This window comes from Chelon labrosus, assembly GCF_963514085.1.
Source record: "Chelon labrosus genome assembly, chromosome: 14".
In the NCBI taxonomy this organism is placed as follows: domain Eukaryota; kingdom Metazoa; phylum Chordata; class Actinopteri; order Mugiliformes; family Mugilidae; genus Chelon; species Chelon labrosus.
Window position 1 is genome coordinate 21,660,741 of NC_140347.1, and position 18,694 is coordinate 21,679,434.

At 41.8% G+C, this 18,694-nt stretch overlaps 1 protein-coding gene across 1 annotated transcript in view; it reads left to right on the top strand.

The window, feature by feature from the left end:
- nrxn3b (neurexin 3b) overlaps positions 1 to 18,694 on the top strand; it is a gene marked incomplete at its 5' end in the record, with an annotated part of 269,437 nt that overhangs the window by 230,437 nt on the left and 20,306 nt on the right. Inside the window, 2 exons of the mRNA XM_084560987.1 lie at positions 7,197 to 7,286; positions 8,836 to 9,146. Coding sequence (XP_084417113.1) covers positions 7,197 to 7,286; positions 8,836 to 9,146 — 401 coding nt within the window. The remainder of the gene's footprint in view (positions 1 to 7,196; positions 7,287 to 8,835; positions 9,147 to 18,694) is intronic.

Sequence of the window (18,694 nt, forward strand, 5' to 3'; positions counted from 1 at the left end):
CGCTTAGTCAAATAGAGCTAGACGCTCGGGGAAACCTCATGGGCACCAAGTGGCAGTTGAGCCACGAAGCTGGGATGACAAAAGATAATATGAAACTTCAGTGATCTCCGAGGTAAAATTGCGGCATCGTAGCAAAACATAATTGGACAATAATAACAGTAGAATAAATAGACATTGGTGAAAATTAAGTAGTGTTCCATTATCAGATGTGGCACTTACAAGAACAGAAATAAAACGTGCATTACTAGCTAAAACATTTTTTATCTAAGCACTGAAAACAAAAGCAGAAATGCTGACTCTCCCTAATGGTATAGCGCAAACAAATAGGAGCTGATCCCCTTCACTTCTCAGCCCTATGCCTCAGCAGCCTGCAGCGTGCTCCTCGTTGCACGCCTTCACCGTGCACAGGGCAGCATCCTCTCCTGCCGTGACCTGGCACGCGGTTTGGGTTTGGTTCAATGCCAGCGCAGGTGATGCTAATCTCTTCTGTCTCTGCCTTTCTTTTGCCGTTGGCTGTCTTTCGCTTTTCTTTGAACAGATAAAGTTGGACGGGTTTCATAACTGTATTTCGGACACAGTAATGCAGCGAAATACGGAGAAACTTCGTAACGAGTGTGCGAGTGACATCTCCGTCACTTTCACACTCACGCTTTCACCACACTTAGTGAAGGAAGTGAATTAATCAGACAAATGCGACAGTATTGTTGCATATGGGTAGTTTTTGTCTTGTTCCTTATGTTCTTGATGCTCTAGTACACAATAATTGTCCTTCTTGGCCAGTAATTTGTTAAAGAATTGAACTTCTACCACCTTTATAATCATCCCAAAGTGCCTTCTGTGTAAGCGTTCAGTCATTCTTTTCTCAACCTCTATCAATACATCTGTCAATATCTGACATCCAAAGTCGGCATTCATTCGTGAATCACAGCTTGATGGAAGTTAGGTTTACATCTCCACCACAGGAATGCACAACAGAAAGAGCTCTTGGTTTTTGGCTCTGGATTCCTATCAAGTCATCCCAGTGAAGTTTGTTCCCTTTCTTGTCCACCTGCCATTGTCTTGAAATGCAGTTAAGGTTGGGAGATCGAATGCGTGGTAATTTCTTTTTCTCCTCTGCACAGGTAATTTGCAGGACATTCAGTGATAGTAATTCAGCAATGATTGATTTTTTTTTTCACCCCCCGCCCTCCCTCCCTGGTAAAGGCGTTGTCATCTTGTGAGTAATTACATGTTGGGGTGCAGACTCATCGACTGCTTTCTCGCACTCTTAGCGCTTAACTTGAAGGCAGTAGCTGCCACGAAGCTCTCAGGCCGTTCAATAAACAGTTACCGGATCTGGGCATGCCCTCGCTCCCTGGTAGGGAATAGGTGAGGACAAAGGTGTTTGTTGGCTTGCGTGTCAGTCAAAGCCGCTTGCAAAATAGCCAGGAGCCTTTAAATTGGACATCTCGACAAGTGTGTTTACAAAGTTGGCCCACCAAAGTGTTTAGCAATTAGGATTCACTTTAAATAGCAGCAGGAGCTTTTTACGCCATGATGACCTTCTGAATTTTTGGGCTGATGTTTTTAATTGTTGATTGTTTCTAGTTATTAACCACTTGGTATTTTAGTAGCTTTGGCAGTCCCAATAACATTGTACTCCTTAGGCCGATGCTGACATCTTGTAAACTACAAGCAATATGGCTTAAAATTAGGTACACAGGGTAAGAAGTACGAGTTGCAATCAGATGACCATAAAGGTGTCAAATCTAGCGTCTCATTTATTTCATACGTGACTAAATTTACCGTTTATACATCGGTCATAATTTAGCAGCTGTACTTCTCATAGTTGTGCACACACAGCTCTCTAGTGTAATAAGATATTATTACTGGCAGATCGAGTGTGCACAGTTTTAAGGCTTTCATTTCAGTATATTCATTTTAAACTATATTAGAAAATCATTCCAAACAAGAAAAATTCAACTCTGAACAACAGCACCACCAGTAAGGTTTATTTAATATCTGAAGAAAAGATCATCTTATAACTTGTGCCTGAAGGTTTCTATACTCAGTGGCCACTTTATTAGGGACACCTGTCAAATCTAAAGGCATCTAACAGGTATTAATACTACCTTTACAAAGATGCTAATGTTTGGTTTTGATTGCCACTGCAATAGAGATTTTAACTGTACGTTCAGTACCGAGGTAGGGATTTGCACTTTTGATCTGGACTGCTTTATGTTGAGAGACGATTACCCATTTACAAACATCTCCTGATATAATGCACTGCCTTACAACACCTCCAGTAAATATAAATTGAGCGATATAGCTAGACTAGCAAACAAAGTCAGCCGTGATGTTCTATAATGATAGAGAGCACTATACTGTATGTCAGAGCTGTACTGGATTGCATTAGATTGTGTTTGTGTACCTGATAAAGTGTTCAGGGCGCTTGCACATCTGCACTCTGGCTTGTTTCATCGAAGCAGCGTTACCGTGTTCTCATCTCAGCGATTACTTTTCGGTTGAGTGTTACCACATCTGACAGGAACAACGGACAAAACTACAGAAAGAATTTAAGTTGTAATGCTTGAGAACTGCCCTTAAATGTTCTTCAAAGTTTCTACATTGGCGCTTTAATGTACTGACTGCAGAGTCCAAAGAAAAAGGAGAGAAAGGATGAAGATTTAGAACCTTAATGTTAATCCCACTGAACCCACTAGCCTATTAAAATTAGCACCTAGAGTGATTTTGACTAAACAGATCTACAAGATGCTGGCAGCCCTGAGGAATAAGACAGGGAAGTAGTTGTGCATTCGTCCCATTCTTCTTTGCCGCTATATACCCACGCTGATCCCATACAGGAGCATTTCCATCAGCCCTCTGCAGGAGCATGTGAGTGTTTGTGTGGGCGTCGAATGTGTGTGTGTGTGTGTGTGTGTGTGCGCTGAGTGCTTTGTCTTTTCCTTTCTCTAATTATTCTCTCCCTCTAACAGTGCCCTCTTCGCTCTCCGTTCTTTTTATGTCTTCAAATCCCTTTTCTCCTCCTTTTCCAGTCGGCATGGCTGTGCGTCTCTCCCACAGTCCTGTGTACTAGTGTGACAACCCACATTACTGCAGGGGCTTGTCTTTGTGTAGTGCGAGGGTTCCAATTCCCTTATATAACGCTCCGAATCCCTGTACTCTTTGATTTTGGATTACATGATGTTCTCGCGTGACTTTGAATCTTTGAATCAAAGAATTACTAGACCGAACTGGGCGGAAGTTGTGCATCACACTCTGCCTCGTGCTGGCTGAGGTTCAGGCGTTGTCTCAGATGAATGACCATCTTTCCATCATGCTTGTGCCTCAGGTGAAGTATGTCATTGGTGGGTACAAGAGGGTCGGTCATGACAATGACGACCTTGTGTTCATTTTCGGAAACGCGTGGACTTCTATCACACGGTGTTGCACACAATGTTACGACTCCCGCAACCTGAAACAGACGCAGTGAATAACACGGCTTCAGAATATCTGCCAATCTTTGTCTTGAACACAGACAAAACAATTCCTCAGGAGCGAGATAAATCCCAACGCGTCCCCGGGGCCAAACATGATTAGCCCTATCTGAGACACAATCTCTGTCGCTCTCAGAACTCAGACTAAGCTGAGTGTACAAGCCGCCGGTCTAATTCATGCTTTCAACACCATAAATTTCTGAGCGGCCTGATAAATGATGAATTTACTCCTTGGCTTTGTCTGATGTCAGAGAGAGAATTGATTGAGGATCGAGGGAAAAGCATGCAGGAGAAACCGAGGGACATGGGTGAAAAGAGAAGAAACGCAGCCGCTGAGGGAATAGAGAAGCGTTTAATGGAGTAGAAGGCAGAAATAAGTTGACAAAAGAGAGAAAGCGCTGACATGTAGACTGATAGATGGGTAGAGAAGAAGAGATAGGGGATAGAGAGTGAAAGAAAAGTAGATAAATGATACCAGAATTGTGGCTGCAGCTGAAGATGCCTGATTCAGCCAAGAAGAGCAAAGAGGGTTGATTGCAGAGAGACAGAGAGAAAGTGAATAGCAGGGAGCAGATGAAGGAGCAAAATATCACTGGATGGACGGTGGGCTGAAGAGAAAGAGATAATAGAAAGAAAGTACATGAATGAATAACCAGGGAGAGGGGAGGAGAAACAGAGATGAAAGTCAGCTGTAGATTGGAAAGAAGGTGGGTGGTGCAGGAGATTCATAACCGGGGGCTGCCTCAGCCAGTGTGGAGTTGAGCTGTGGAATGATGATTTTTGGACAGGGCCACACTATATCAAATGTACTCATCATCCCCAAATGGAGAGAATGCCAGGAGCCTGTCACAGTAGCCATTTTCACCGTTTTGATGCGCTCTCAGCACTGGCCCTGTGATGGAACCCCACTGAGATTAGTCTGGCAAGCAAACGAACAGAACGAAGCAACCAACCAGCAGAGGACTGTCACAGCGCCAGTGTTTGTGTTGACTGAAAAGCTGCCACCAGCTGGGAAAAACCTAGACGTTGTTTTGGCTGGGAGGAATAAAAAATGGTGACGGCGCGCATTAGGGCTGTATGCGCACACAAAACATTAAAAATATACTGTATTAGTCAGCGTGCGGCAAAATGTCAAATACGCATTAAATATTCAACATGTGAAGATAATGAAGAGCCAATGAATGGAGATTAAAGTGCCGGAAACCTTGGTTGGAAATCTCCTGACAACAATCAATATTTATGACTAAATGAGCAACAAACATCCATATATATTATCTATTAAGGGTTTAACACTGAGCTCGTCTGCTCCCTCAGCACAGTGTCGGTATGGTTTCATCAAATTTGACCTTTAAAGACCTCAACGAGGCAACTTGAAACTTTTATGCCTGCTTCTATGTCTTTACTGTCAAAACAAATCCGTGTTTTGTCAAGCAAAATGACTTTGTCTGGTTCTGTTGGACTATTTTGGAAAACAATGGAAATAAAAAAAAAGTAAAGTGTACTTTACTTATGATTATACGCACATAGGGATGTAGTCGAAGGTCAAAAAGTACGTGTGACACAGAAAACGTAATATAGATTTTAAATTACACAAAATGGGCTCTCTGGCAACGACAAAACGTATAATAGTGCAAAATTGCGTTTTCCTCTTTCATCCACTTAACTGAAAGGTTGAAGAAAAATCTGTGAGGAAATATCAGTCCGCTAAAAAACTGGAAGGCAGAGTGATTTTATAATAAACAATGGCGCTTTTATTGGCAAGGTCATCCATTTTGAAGTCACCTCCAGAAATTGAATATCAAATTGACAAACTAGAGAGATTTTTCTCATTAGTTGGACAATTAGCTTGTGGTGTATTCATTAAGGAGGGGGGGACTGTCACCTCATTAATCACGGGGAACAATGTGAGAGCTATACCTGAGACCATGCCAACAGCGGTGCAAGGTTCTAGACGTGATTTCACTGCAGCTTAATAACATTATTACCCTGCTTTTGGGGAGTTCAACAGAAGACATAAACTGGCAGGAACTTCGGGAGATTACTGTTTGCTAATGCCTCTTATTCTCTCTCGCCATTCCTCGACCAGCTCCATCAAACTCTAGCCCGTCCAGCTGTCCTCTGATTTCACATACAACCATCATGCCTCCCTCTGTGGCCCCTTTCCAGAGGAGAGTGTTATTTGGCTGCCACCTGAAACCTGCTTGAGATCAAAGGAATGGGGAGGGTGTCCTGCTAGTAGCTGATTAACCTTCTGGCACGCTGCAGACACAGTCCTTTAGCTCCTTGAGCTCCCTTGCAGCCATATCCACACTCCTTCCCAGCTGGCTGTAAACACTTGGCTGTTTTTTCTCTGAATACGAACGGCTGGAGAGTACGATGAAGAGATAGAGGCGAGAGAGGGAAAGTAAACTGAAATACGCTCACGGTTTTATGTAATTGCAGTTTGTCTCGTGTAATGTAATGTAAATTTAGTCAGCGCACAAGAGAATTGCAGTTTGAAATCAAGTGTGTAGCAAAGAACTGAACCAAGAAAGAAAGTGAAATAAGACTGGGGTGCTTAATATCATAGGCAGAAACCACCCCTTGAGTTGGGTACACGATGTTCAATGGTGTTGTCACCTGAGAGAAATCTAGTCCCCTACCTTAACACATTTCAGAAGGCCTGTTCTCTCAGTTATGAAGCCTTGCCCTTTCAGCTGTATTATACTGTAAGTGATTCCGTACCGATGCCTTTTTTCCTCCAAATACCTTCCCACCTGGGTACCGAGTGACGTCATGCTGCCATTCATAATTCTATACAGACTTCACACTCTTTTGTCAAACCTCAGAGTGTTTGAAGACAGAAGACGTCTCAATTGTCAGACCCGCGGCACCTTTCAGAGGGAACGGCTCGGTGATTGTCAGACAAAATATTGCATCCTGGCGCATACGCGACGGGAAATCGCATCATACCAGAAATAACACTAAGCACGGACTCAACATATCCTGTAAAAAGGTGGTCTATTGTCTCTAATGCCCATATACCAGGAACGTGTTATCCACAGTCTCAGAAGAGGAGACTGTGGCAGCTGGGGTGTAGCGCTTTTTTTTTACCCAAAAGGCCTCCCACCACGTCAGTAATGATCTCATTTGTATGCATTGTCCTCTTTAGATCTGTGTCACTGTGGGACTCCCCCCAACCAACCCCCCCAATAGGCTTGCTGTACTTCAAATTACCACTTCCTCCTCTAACCTCCTTCCCTCCAAATAAGCTACTGCACCAAATCATTTCTTGGCCCTTGAAATGTAAAAGCAGGTGGTGTCCAGTGGGAGAATTAGTGCAAATAAATTACCTCCAATTTGCTTCAGAGAAAAGCAGTTAATGCATGTCTGCCTTTTTAACCACTTGATATCCTTCCTGTTATCTAATGTGATGCAGACTGTGATGTATTTCCTGTGTTTCTACTTTTCCTTCTCGCAGGTTATTTATGCAGCTTGTCTTATTCATGTGTGTTTAATCCATGGATGTTTAGTTAACTGCTGGCGTGGAGTGTCCTGTATAAATGTGAATTTTAAACGTTGAAACTAAAGTACCGCTACTTGAGAAAAAATACATCATAAAGCTTCTATAAATATTCCTAAACAAAGATAAATCGCATCATAAACCACTGTATAAATGTGTGATGTCTGTTGCTGTTGCCAACTGTTTCAAGCTGTTTGTTAAACTTTCAAACTTTAAAGGCAACAGCGACATTGAGCGCTATCAAATGGCAAATAAGAAAATCCCGTTCAAATATACCCGGCCAGTAGAAGATTGGCTTCAGGAGAAAGGTAAATCTCTACCGAACTTCTAGAATGTTTTTATTTTCTGTCATTCCATCGGCTTGTTCCCTTTCAACCTTTGAGAATGAATAATCATCCCTTAAACCCTTTAAACGACAACTTAAACCAAGCTATTTTTATTTCTACTTTTTCCTTTTGATTTTTATTCTCTTTTTTATATCTTTTCCCTTTTTGCCATCGTCATCTTTTTAGATTTTGTTTGAGTCATTGTGTCCAGTTAAAGGGACTGGGAAGAAATTCATAAACAGTGGAACAACACGTGCTCCTAATCTTTTGTGCACAATTGTCTAGAAGAAGGTATTACAGTATCTATGCTGCAACAGCAGGTTGATTGCTTTGAGAGGAGAATTCGAGAACAAACCAATTAGGGGGCATATTCCTCTGAAAAACTTTCAAAACAGCAGTGGCTTCTCCCTGCTGTAATCTATCTGATTGTAGTTACACACATCACACACCATAAACCGCTCACCTGGTGGCAGAGAGCTAATTGGAGCCCTTTTTGACGGCAAAGTGTCACAGCGTGCTAGCCAGGTGCACTGTGCCCTGTTAAACTTTTTCAGTCACGTAGATTTCCAACTAAGCACCTTGTTTAAAACATTTATGGGGATTAGAAAAGTTCTGCTCCCCTCCTGTTTTTTTTTTTTTGTTTTTTTTTTGTTTTTTGGTGCATAATACACGTTCTTGCTCGACATAACACCATTATAAACTGCATTTAAAATTCATTGCACATAAACATCTTAACCTGATTATAAAGTCCCTTTAACAACTGCTAAAACACAGGCGGGATTGTAAAATCCTATTACTGCTGCATGCATGAATCCACACATGCTATTTCATTTCCTGTGATATGAACGCCCTGTCCCTGTCATTCCATGCCTAATGTATTATGTATGATACGGCAAACAAATGTAACAAGCTTGCAGTGCTATGTGTCTGTAAATTATACAAATGAGATTTTTAATTATGATTCCTGTATTGTGAAAGTTTTGTGTGTGTTCCCTCCATTATTAATGCATGAGCAGCGTGTTTGGACAATGATATTTAGGCTTCTCCTAATGAAATTCACATAAACTGTTGTAAGTGTGTATTGCTCATACTTTTTATCATAAGACGCCAAAGCCTGTATACATATTTATTAATCAAGTTCACTGTTTTGTCCAGAGAATATTAAAAGTACCTGTGGAACTTGTTCCAGCACATTTTCCAGATTAGCATTAGCATTTGTAGCAATGGGGACATAAAGGCGCATGAGCCTTAATATAATAATTAATATAATATTATTAAGGGTTTCTTGAGTTTGTTGCATCATGGCTGCAGTTGGAACAACATCTGCAACATCATTTAGTCAAGCAGTAGAATTACCACCTACATATTAAGAATTATCTTTTCCGTGTATGCAAGTTTTCAGTCTTTGCATCTGCCCTCTTCTTAAATGTTTTAGTTTCTTGATAGAAGCGTTACCTACTTGTTACATCAGATAAGACTTCCATCTTTCATCTAAAGCACATCAACCCTCTTCCTTCCCTCCCCGCGCCAGGCCGGCAGCTTACCATCTTCAACACCCAAGCCACCATCTCGATCGGTGGAAACGACCGGAAGCGGCCCTACCAGGGCCAGCTCTCTGGCCTCTATTACAATGGCCTCAAAGTCCTCAACATGGCCGCTGAGGGCCACGCCAACATCAAGGTGAACGGCAGTGTGCGGCTGGTGGGCGACGTGCCCGTCAGCAGGGGCGCGGCTCGCACCACCACCTCGGTACCGCCAGAGATGTCCACCACCTTTATAGAGACGACCACCACCCTGTCTACCACGACCACCCGCAAACAGCGCTCGCCACCCACTATTCAGGTAAGGCTGATGAGAGACTAGGAGAGATGCTTCTTGTTGGGTCTCTACTGAATGATGAGTAGTCCAGCTTTATGACAGTTTCCTGCAGAGTTTTATGACTTGAAGAAAAATTATGGGAAAATTCCCTCATGACCCTTACACCTCTCTGTGCAAACCTAGCTTGAGTCAACAATTTGGATGAATTTTAACACTAAATTTATCTTATAGCAATAGTTATTGCTATAGCAATTATTATGATCATGCAAAAAGAGTGTTTCTTGCTTTTGACTACCGGCCAAAAAAAGCTATTCGCTCACAGACCTCTGAGTAGTGTATTACTGAGTAATTGTAAATTGTTGTTTTGACACTTTTTTATGGAGGACATAAAAAATAACTTATAACAAACTTATAAATAATCAAGTGCACAGTAATTGGTGAGTGTTAAATTTGCAGACTTTGTTACTTGGCCATTCTAGCTTTCTCCACATTTCTAGTTTTCATGCTAAGCAAACCAGCTTCGGGCATCGTTTGCACCTACAGACATGACTGTCGTTCTTATTTAACTCTCACAAAGAAAGCAAAAAAGCTTATTTTCCAAGATGTCAAACTAACCCTATAAATGCGTTGTTTGGTGTGGCATATTTCTTTGTAGGAGAATTAGATGCTTTATACATTGATTTTCCTTCATGTGCAGCGCTGCTGTCTGTGGGCTAAATGTTCTGTATACTTGGTAATCATGTTTAAAAAATGTGACAGAGTGAAATGTCAGAAAACAAGTTCTCTTGTCCCTTGTCCACGATTTCATGTGTTTTTGTGACTTTTCTGTGACTGAGCGTGGCTGGATTGTAGCCGTGCCGCTTTTTTCTCTGCTTGATCAGTCAAGGTCAGGATACTGTATTTCTCATTCTATGGAGGATTGAAGTGCTGCTGTTCATCGAGGTGTGCAAAGTCGGTCCTGCCACGGTTCCCTTTTCTTCCACAATTCTCTCTTTTTTTTCCCTCCCCTCTCCTTCGGTCTCTGTCTGTCTCTATCTGTCACTCACCCCTACACCGGTCTAAGAGCGGCCTTTCTCCAATACGTCCTGAGTCCAAGCCAATGAATGTCACAACTGTGCCAAGAAAGTAATCACGCCGAGCAGTCCTTTGACACCCAGAGGACAAATTGAACCATTCGTTGTCCATATTAAAGCAATAACTCTCCCTGCGGGGTGAGACGCGGTTGGGCCAGAGGGCGGTGGTTCTATGAAAGACAGGGACCACTGTTATCAGCCTCTTCACCTCAACAACAGATTGTGTGGCATGCAGTGATGATGGCTCTTCATGTCAGTGCTGACACTTGTATGTCTGTATCGTAGCAAGCGTGGAAGAGGCCACAGTGAGGGGCTTCTAGAAAGCTACTAAATACCCCGTGAGTCTGAAAGAACTGACGGAGAGAGTCAGCCAGTCAAGCCCTCATATGTAGGGTTTAAAGGTCTTAGCAAAGCAGTCCATATCCATTCTGTCTGTGTGGCATCAGTAATCTGCAATGATGATGACTGAGCTGAGATACATTACAGCACCGTCTCTGGCATCATCAACAAGGTCACATCACATAAGAAAAAATATGGCATCGCTGGGAAAATGGCTTTTCATGTCGCAGGCTATTAATATCAAAGGAAGTCAATAAAGTTCTTTGTGCTATGAGAGAGCTTTTGTACAAAGCACTCTCCTTTCCAAGGTGAAATGACGAACTGATACCTCCTTTGTCAATAATCAGGATCAGGAGCTGGTAGATGCCAGATGATGCACTCTGGTAACTTAACAATAAAATGGAGTTGGTGTTTTTTTGTTTTTTTTTTTGCCCTTGCTAACTTTTACACTTTATTTTTGTATTCCGGCTGAGAACACACCTTGTTCATTCTTCTTCCACAAGCTCCCATGGCAGACTTTGATTCACGCTGCTGTGTCACAGAATTTCATTTGCCAAGGCCTTTAATTTTACAGTTCCCTAGCTGGCTGTCAAATACTGTGGTGTGAGAGGTAAGGAGAGGACCTGTACCAGTTTGGCAGATTTCTCCACCCTCTGGGCAGTATAGGGGAGTCGGGGGAGTTGAGCTATCATTAGTGATATACTGCAGTGCTGAAAGAGAGCTATAGGCATCTGACATGGTGCTGGACTCCAGCGTGAGCGCCGTGGTCTTTGCAGTGGGTGTACACGTGCAGACTCAAATGTGCGTGTTTCGGTATCTTCTCGCACATCTTTTTTTGGTCCACTTCACTAAATGCACCTGTTTCTTTTTCTGAGCCGAGGAGTGGAGAATCCCTTGACATCTCAGGATCAACAGAATGCAAGACGAGAGTGGGAAGTGGAGAGAACCAATCTCACGCTTAATTAATGATAGCTCTGCAGAGACATACCGAAACAACAGACACGTTTCATTTTCTCTTACTCTCTCTTTCTGTCGTCGTCTCTTGTCCGCTGCGTTACTGAGCCAGACATTTGTTGGACTAAAGAATAGCACAGACAAGAAATTGTTGGTGCGACTTTGAGATTTCACTTAAACTCAGTTCAAAGACTAAGTGAATGGAGGTCACAAAGCATTTAGTTTTCATTTTGAAAATTCGCAGGAAATATATGTACTTTTCATCTAGTGATGTTTAATATTTTAAATAAAAACAATAAAAATGTAATGTAGCAATAAAACTGCGAGAATGTACTGCCATTTTTTGGTTTAAATTTTAAGCACTGTACTGATTCAGAAGATTCAGTACACAATAAAAAAATTCATAGGGTTTAAGGTGATGGTGCTGAAGTCCGATATACAAAGTCTAATTCACTTCAGTTCAGTTCAATTCAATTTTATTTATATAGCGTCAATAACAATGCAAATTGTCTCAAGGCGCTTTACAAAATCAGTTCTGAAACCCGGCCTGAAACCCCCAGAGCAAGCCTGAAGGTAGTGGTGGCAAGGAAAAACTCCCTAATGGCTGTGTTTGTGAAAATCCTCTATACAGAACATAATAAGCTGTTAGTTATGATCGGGCTTTGAATTAGTGGCTTCAGTAAGTTTGTGGTCAATCCAGGTATCCGCTAGTTTTGAAGTAAACGCAATGTTCTTCTGTACCACAACAAATATATCAATCAGATGTGTTTGTCTTGAGAGGATTTGAGAGGAGTTCATCATCAGCTGCTGCAACAGCCTTTCAGTGGGTTTTCATCACGTCATTTCTGTTGCTCCATATGTCTTTAGATCACACTCGGAAAACCAGAACCACCCTGTGTTCATCCATTAAGCCTTTGGAGCATTTCTATATTTACGTGTCACAGATGACGGTGACTAATGCTAACCGCGTTAGTGTCAGCTGCCTGCTCTCATCTCTTTCCAGCGTATTGTGTAAAGACGTAGTAATGCATGCTCGCATCCTCCAAAATAGTTGGAGGATGATGTTTTTTTGTTACACTGGCGTACAAAAGGAGATTTTTAAAGTTCCTCAGACAACCCCTTTACCTTTCTCCATACTATCGCCATAAATGTGAATTAGTTCTTTATCTTCTTGAGAAGAAATGTGAATAAGGTCTATAAAAGCAGCAATGATACGGTCAGTATATTTAAACAAGTAGAAACCAATAAAGATAGAACTAGGTTACTCTAGGCAGTATTTTAGTCACATTACAGAGCCCTGCCTGGATTTATCCTGCAACGTGTTCTCCCTCAAAAAAACCCCCAAAAACATTTGACTTTAGCTCTTTCAGTTGTTTGTTCTTAGGTGGTTTGTATTGAAAGTGAAATGGCTAGACAATTATTCAGGAAGTTATGCAACGCATAATTAAAATTTTACAAGTAGCCTTCAGCAGGAAAAGCCAGTAAGGGTAGAAGATATTAAATTAATGAGACGCTACCTACACCAACTGGTCAAGCTTGTATGTAAGTCTTGTGTGGAAATACAGTTACTGTATATAAATCCGTCTGAAGCTCCAGAGAGAGCTGCTCTTAAACAGCTTCAGGTGTCTCAGCGTCAAATTGAAAATAGAAAAAAATCTGGGAATGCTTGAAAGAAGTGTGTTTCCCAGACCTTTGTAGCCCACTTCTCATCTCTGCTGGAGGCTTGTGGCCCAAAGCTACATTACACATTACTCACATGACACAAGCAAATTGCCTACAGTTGCTTCCTGGGACTTTGTCGACACCAGGTTTTGACAAGGAGGAAGAAAGTTTAGAATAAAAGAGACATTTAAGTTTTGATGAATTCATTCTGGGAAAAAATAAAATGTTTGGAATAGACTCATGAAGCAGAAATGACATATGAACACTAAACCCAATTGTGTTGCAGGTTCATCATAGCAAGTTTATTCATAAACACCATGTTCTTTTCAGCCCTGCTGATTATCAGTCGTTCACGATAGAAATGTCTCTTCTTCCATTTGTTCATGCAGGTAACCTAGAATCCTTGAACATTCTCAGTGCACTACTACAAGAACAACTTGGAGTGTAAACTGGAAAAGTGTTAGTGAACTAAAACAGGTACATCTTGTTAAGTGGCTAACTAAGCCCTTCAGCTTTGTGTAGTTCTCGTTGGACCAGAGAATGGATTTTACGCTTGCTGATTTGATAGTCATTTTGAAAATACTCGTTTATGCAAGGCTCTCTCTATCGTGGGAGATCAACGTTTCTCGTTCTCAATTAACTCGCCGCGCTGGCGTGAGATGTTTGGGAACAATTAGGACGGGAGGCTGCAATCTACAGTACCGTGGGGGAAAACAGCTGAGGGAGAGACACTGAAAGTGATTTGCATGGCTGCCGTGTTAAAGAAATTGCTCACGTCCATCATCTTCAACTGGCCTGGTGCTCAGGAGACGGGAAAATGAGAGGTAAATTGTTTGCAGTTAATTGGTCTTTTTTTCTGCTGAGAAGCGGCGAATAATGCTACAGTATATCGATGCGCTTGGATACACATTCCATGATGACTATAATATTACGCGGGATCGACGTGGGTTCTTCTTTGGCACATTTCATTTTTTTTTTTTTTTTTTTCCAGATTATTTTCAAGGTGTGAGGTAGACTGTGTGAGGTGGGGCGCTACAGAAAATTGTTTAGCGAGACAGGGCACCATGCAGCAAAGGTCATGCACCAGACACTGTTGCTAGATACAGATGTGCACGCTGTGCTAACGTTTTTCATTTCTATATGTTCTTACAGTTTTCCTCAGCTTGCTTCTTTAACTCTGCAAAGTGCATCAGGGATGCTGCCTATAGCCTAGGGATATACTGTATGATAATCACTGATTTACTCCTTCCTCAAGTGGTGGTGAGGAATGCGCTGTGCAGCATGCTGTGTGTCTCCACGTAGTAGTCTCTTAGATGAGGTTTGACGAGCGTGTTCATCAGCTTGTGTGCGAGAGCACGCAGGTGTCAGTGCGAGTAGGCAGATGCGCCGCACTTCTCCCACCGCTGTCGGCCGTCTCATCTTTGCAGTTAGTTAGTCTCCGTGATCACAGTGCCCGGACCTGCCAGTAATTGTGTAAAGGTCAAACTAGAAGGCATGTATTCCTTTGGATGCTTACTTTAGCCCTCTTTTTTCCTTGTCTGTATCCCTCTCTCTGCATCTTCTCTTGGCTGCCCTACTGGGCACCCAGGCTCCCTGTGAATCTTTGGAGATGAATGCTGGAGGTCCGCTAGTTGCTCAGCAAGTCCAATTAGGAGACAACTGACTGATGGGGACTCTGCTGGTGTGTGTGTGGCTCATTAAAGGAATACACACACACACATGCATGCAGACAGTTTGTACAAGGATCTCTTCATCTTTGTCTCACACATCTGAAACATGCACAATCAGATTCAGCTGCCATCATAGAATAAAATAGAATAGAATTGCCTTTATTGTCATTGCAGAACACAGGTTGTACAGTGCAATCATTTGCATATAGCCATGCACACATATCCACACGCTCTCAAAAACCAGTCGACCCTGTTGCAGTCACATCTACTTGTGTCGTCAGAGAACTGAAGCAAAGTATCAGATGATTTTTATTGTGTATGCTGCCAAATAGTGCCCCCCTACCCTCAACGTGACAGACTCATTCCAGCGCTGTCATGGATTGTCTGTCTTCTTTGTCGCCAGAGTTTGTTTGCAACATCCGATCGTGATTCCCTTTATGAATTTTTCATGTCACTTGGTGTACAAGAGAATATGTGCGTAGAGCTGTTTCCATTAGACATCTCTGTGTGAGTGTGTGTGTAGATGTTTGCAATTCCATGTCTTTAGATCATGTGCTTCTTTGTGTGTGTTCAGGACAGTTTGTCTCTCAGTGTGTGAGAACCTGCAGCTAGCTCCAGGGGTTTTGGACCATGGGGGTTTTTGTAATGGATGTCCCACATGCCTCACAACACAGCTTATCTAGATCCTCCGGGAACGCTTGCTTGTGTGTGTATATGTGTGTGTGTGTGTGTGTATAAACCTGTCTTGTCAGCCACCAATGTCACGACGGGGTACTCACACACCAAGAGGCAAGCAAACAGCACACATCAGTTACACACACACACACACACACACACAACTAAGTTTGTTTCTGAGCTCACCGGCAGGACATCGGCACATGCTCTGGGTGGTATACAGGCTCACCTCACGCTGTGTTGCCTCCAGAAATGATTGGTTATAACATGTCTAACTAAAAACTCACAACTGAAGCAACAAAGTGGCACCACCAGCATAAAAACACACTGATAGTATGAGACAGCTGTGGATTAAAAACATACAAAAAATTATTCAAGGCATCTCCAGTCCAGATCCCTCTTCTGACATTTCAGATTTGATCTGTCCTCAACCATATGCCAGTAGACTAACATGAATTATCAAAGTGGAACAGTCGGTATTAAATCCCCTGCCAAGCCATTTTAAAAAGTTGCGAGCTTGCTGTGAGATCCCACACTCTTGCTAGTGTTTAATTAACTTTTTTTTCCAGCACAACGGTTCCGGGAACAAAACTATTATAAAAGTTTAACTTCTGTTGCCAACATTTTTTTTTCCCTTTGACACTTTGCTAAGTTATTTTATACCAGACTTAGGAAGTTCCCGCTTTCCTGTTAAAAAAAACTGTTTGCTAGCTTCTTCACGCTGCCTCCTGTCTTTGCACAAAGCTTGGCTAAGTATCAGAGATATCTTATTGTACACAACACAGACGTTGGCGCAGATTATTTCATTAGAGGCATTAGCATACCGCCTAATCAAGTGAAGCTCTCTGAGGCGTGCGCTCTTGGTGTTTGAGGCTCCAGTTACTGCAGCATTCACAGACCCGGTCACTTATCCCACCGCAAGAGTAATGAATCTCAGCACACTGCTGCACTGTGAATATATTTGCAGCCAGCCCATGATATATACCTAGAGTCTGTGAATCAGTGTTTGCACCTAGGACAGGGAGAGAGGAGAGAGTGTATATGTCTATGTGTGGACATTCTCAGATCCGTATGTGCATTACTGTATCTGTGTGCACAGAATGCCCCATGTGTCTTTGAGTCAGTAGGATTTAATTAAATATGTATCACATAGACAAAGCCTTTGATGTTCCACTGCAATAATGTGTTCTGTCTCATTGCTCAGCTGAGCTGTTAGCAAAGCCAAGTAATGTTTCTCGCCATGTGTCCACTGAGAGTTGGTGCACAATTAAACCTGTTGCTTTTAATAGTAATGAGTGAAGGATAATTGTTAGGAGGTGTGTGTCTGCGAACATGCATTTGTAGTCATCCGTGCATGTGTGGAAGCATGTCGGGGTACTGTGGGAGGGCTCGGACGTGCGGTATATTTTAGGTAATTCCTCTGCTGGTTAGTGATTATGCCTCAACTTTCATCTTCTAAAAAGAGACTAAATCGAATGCTTAATTTGGTTTGTGCTTATTAGGAACTGAACCCAAATGGGACCCCTTGACTAATGTGAACGCGTAAAGCTGCCAGCATCAGCCATTACATAATGCCTACATTGATTTGGTATTACAGCCTTGGAGTCATAATAGACTTTGACTGAAAGAAATTCAGCGATATTGAAATGGATTGAAAAGGGAGATCAAAATGTAGTCCACAAGGAGAAAGGAGCAAGGTCCAATTTTAGCAACTTGTTTCAGACTTCACACATTCTCAGTAAAAAACCTAGCTCTCCCAACTGGACGTATTGTGTTGCCTATTGATTGCATTTTTGCAATTAGTGAGATCAACTGAGGTTTATTTATAAAGCTCTTATGAAGCTCTTAACCTAAATGCACCAAATGCAACAATAATAACAATAATGGGGTGGCAATAGAACAAGATTGCCTTAGACGTATTAAGTTATTCAACTGAGTGAGTGTGAATGGTTGTCTGTCTCTCTGTGTTAGCCCTGCGATAGACTGACGCCCTGTCCACCCAGTGACAGCTGGGACAGGCCCTAGCCCTCCTGCCTGCGACCCTCCAGAGGACAAGCAGTTACAGATAATGATTGAATGTAGAAAATCATTCATTCACAGAAGTAACCATATGTTTTCCTTGCCCTTTTAGACTCTAATTTTAGACCATTAGTACATACAGTAAGTGCTGATTCAGACACTTCTCACGCAGAGGTGTACCATGCAGACCATATTTGACATCAGAATGTTGCCTTTACTGATTGGCTGGGTGAAAACCACATGCTTCCAAACCCCACCGAGAGTCAGCGTGACACAACTTAAAATGTGCGCTGATGTTACAAAATATGATTCCTCACCCTGTAAAGGGTTAAGCAAGCCTAACAAACTGATCCGGAATGAAAAAGTTCCACGAGTCCTACTTAGACATAATGTGATCAGATTCATTCAAGCCTTGTTGAAATATGTATATTCATTACTTTATAATACAGATCTCAAGAGGACATCAAGCACAGATCCCATCAATTCACAATGAAGACAGTGATGTTAGAAGAAGCCAGTGATGTTCAGAGCCACATAGCAGCCAGGATTAAATCCTAAAATGTATGTATGCACGAAGAATAAAATAATAAAGTGAAAGTGAATCGATGTACTCCCTTGAAAACAGAGAAATTTGGCTGCTGTTTGAATTCCAGCAGTGAGTTTGCTGGTTGCTCCTCTATTAAATTATTCTTCCTGCAGAGCTCTCCCTCGTAATCACATCATGTTGGGTTCGAGCCCAAGTGTGAGTAATGCAGATTTAAAAAAAAAAAAATGATGACAATTAGCTGGCAACAATTGTGATAACTCGATGACTGATTGAAGCGCATGTTTTTATCTTTGTTTATCGTAGTAAACTCTTTTTAAATTTTGACCATTAGTCAAACAAAAAATGTATTTTAAACACATCAGCTTGACTTTTGATGAGTATTGTTGATGAAGTGATAAGCATTTTGTGGAACTTTATAGAGCAAACAATTTATCCCTTAACCTTTAAGCCTTCAAATTAAAAACAGATTAATTGAAAAAGAATATAACCTCTAGTTGTAGACCTGCTTGAAATTTAAACAACATGGGCTGCAGATGCCACATAAAAACCCACAACCATCCTATTACTACAAAGTATCCACTGTGGGATGTATTTTTATTTGATATATCAATTCATATAACACTAAAGCAGTAA